Source organism: Engraulis encrasicolus, chromosome 23 (genome assembly GCF_034702125.1).
Source record: "Engraulis encrasicolus isolate BLACKSEA-1 chromosome 23, IST_EnEncr_1.0, whole genome shotgun sequence".
In the NCBI taxonomy this organism is placed as follows: Eukaryota; Metazoa; Chordata; class Actinopteri; order Clupeiformes; family Engraulidae; genus Engraulis; species Engraulis encrasicolus.
In genome coordinates this window covers 44,228,017-44,230,516 of record NC_085879.1, presented here as the reverse complement: position 1 = coordinate 44,230,516, position 2,500 = coordinate 44,228,017, and the positions used below count along the sequence as shown (strand labels likewise).

Genomic DNA, 2,500 nt, shown 5'->3' with positions numbered 1-2,500 from the left:
CTCTTCCACCGTTTTTTCCACCACCTCCTCCTGGGTGGCGTTGCTGGATGCGTGCTGGGCTTCCACTGAGTGTGATGGCCAGACGTCACTGTGGACCTCCTGATGATGATCCTGCTCCACCTCCACCTCCACCTCCACCTCCACCTCCACCTCCACTGTCACCTCGTCAGGGGAGATATGGCAGCAAGATGGCCGACACTCCGTTTCCTGTTCCTGTTCTTGGTTATCCATTTCCCTTCCCACCACCACGTCCTGTGAGGAGGAGGGCACGTGCTGTCCCTCACTTGTGCCCCTGTCACACTCCTCAGCTAGAGCTGTCGCCCCTGTCGCTCGGCATTCTGGGAGTGGTGCAGCGAGGTCATCTTGTGTGAGTTCATCCTCGGTGATGTCAGGCAGGTGTGTGTCACAGCCACAGTCACCCGCCAATGTCACCCCACCCAGTGAGGTCACTTCCTGTTCGACTGCGATGGTGGTGGTCGTTGTCAGCGCGGGGGGAAGATCCTCGCTTCCTGAGTCGCACGACACACGGGCAGTGATGTCATCGTCGTTGCCGCTCGCGATGTGGGAAAGCCCATCGTCTGTGGCCTGGTGTCCAGATGCTTCCTGAGGAGCGCTGAAGCCGCTCGTCGCTCGAGTCTCTAGCTCAATACTGCCCTCTTCAGCCTGGGCAGGTCCTACACAGTCTGCAGCACTAGTCACTCCTTCAATGCAGTCCTGGAAGCTGCTTTCAGACTTCTCTGTGCTCGTCACTTCCTCGCCCTCCTGTATAGAACCTGGGTGTTTACCTCCAATGTCCCTGCTGGGAGAGTCGACTACGCTGTCACCACACTCCTCGAATAACAGGTACTCCCCTTCCATCGAGGTGGAGCTGGCGTCTAAATACTCGCTGTCATCTCTGTCCTCCTCCTCCTCCTCCTCCTCCTCCTCTTCTTCCTCTTTCTCCTCTTTCTCATTACCCTCCTCTGTGTGCCTGGACTCCAAGTCGGAGCTCTCCTGCTCAGTCTGAGACTGTGTGAGGCCCATGTCTGCCTCGGTGACTGTGCTCACAGCCTCGGCAGTTCTAGCGCTGCCTCCTGCGGGTTCTCCTTCAGTTCCTGCTGAAGAGAACTCACTCGCCGAGCATTCTAACTGGGTTCTGGCGGACTCTGTTTTGGCAGTTTTGGCCGATTCTACTTCAATTGCAGAGGATTCTGATTCAGTTGTTGTGGTGTTTCCTTTTTCGATGGCTGTGGGTTCTATTTGAGTTGCGGTTGCGGTTGCGTTCGCGTCTGCGTTCTGTCCTGTGGTTCTTGCGGCTGACTCTGTGCAGGCTTCGGCTTCGGCTGCCGGTGCCGCTCGCTCTGCTTCAGCTGTGTCGGCGCCCCGCTCCTCCTCCGCTATAGTAGCTGTTGTAGCTGTTGCAACGCTCTGTTCCTCCGTTACAGGACTCTGCTCTTGTGGTGTGTCGGGACTCGGCTCTGCTGTTCCTCTCGCTTCTGCTGCGTCGGCAACTCCGCCAAGGCCAGATGGATGTTTTTGGTCTGGAAGGGGTTCCACCTCCTCCTCCTCCACCTCCTCCTCCTTCTCTTCCTCCTCCTTCTGCTCTCCCTCTTCCTGCGGGCTTACCTCCCTCTCGGAGGCCCCCTGTGCACTGCTGATTAAGTCCTGGGCTGTACTACTACTGCTGGAGGTAGTCTCCTCCTCTTGTTCACTGCCACCCCTCTGCCAGGGAGAAACCGCTTCTTCTCCGCCACTCACCCCTGCAGGGTCTGCGACGTGTGTGTGAGAGTCTGCGAGTGTGTTAACCAGCTGTGTGTCGCTCTGTACGTGTACACCACTTCTCCCCTCCTCTTCCTCCTCCTCCTCCTCCTCCTCTCCTGTGTGCTCCTCTCCTCCTCCTCCTCCTGCTGCTGCTGCTGATGTTGTGTCCGCTGCTGTCGTTCCTGCTGTATGTGCCTGTGTGGTGGTTGTGTTATCCAGTCGCGAGTCAATCTCTACACGTGCACTCTGCTCCTCTCCTACTGCTCTCGTTTCTCCTGCTGTGGCTGTTGTGGCTGTTGTGGCTGTGTGCTGCTGCTGCTGCGATGGCGTGACACTGCTATCACTCCCCGGGTTTCCACAAACACACTCCTCCTCCTCCTCCCCGTGCTCCTCTGCTGCCGATCGCTTCCCTCCATCCTGCTGATTGCCGGGGCTGGAGATAGGAGCAGGCTGCGAGGGCCGCGCCTCCCCGGCCAGGAGGGAGAGGAGGAGAGGGAGGGGTGGCAGGGGGACGGGGACGACGGGGACAGGGAGGTGCGAAGGGTGGGGTGGTGGTGATGGTGGTGATGGTAGTTCTGGGAGGGTTGGGGAACGTTCCACTACGCGTGGGGAGTCGGGATCTGTCGTCGATGGTGGTTGAGCAGGGCCACGGATCTTCTGATCGCGAGTGTGTGTTGGTTCCCCACTGGTGTGTGTCTCGCGCGCGTGTGTGTTTTCTCCGCGGCTGCTGTGCTGGTGTGTCGGGGAGCCTTCACCGGAG

At 59.0% G+C, this 2,500-nt stretch overlaps 1 protein-coding gene across 1 annotated transcript in view; it reads right to left on the bottom strand.

The window, feature by feature from the left end:
- Positions 1 to 2,500, bottom strand: part of si:dkey-172h23.2 (uncharacterized protein LOC393772 homolog) — a 69,656-nt gene that overhangs the window by 467 nt on the left and 66,689 nt on the right. Inside the window, exons 7-8 of the mRNA XM_063189958.1 lie at positions 1,986 to 2,500; positions 1 to 1,739 (exon numbers count right to left, since the gene is read on the bottom strand). The exon at positions 1 to 1,739 is cut by the window's left edge and continues 156 nt beyond it; the exon at positions 1,986 to 2,500 is cut by the window's right edge and continues 47 nt beyond it. Coding sequence (XP_063046028.1) covers positions 1 to 1,739; positions 1,986 to 2,500 — 2,254 coding nt within the window. The remainder of the gene's footprint in view (positions 1,740 to 1,985) is intronic.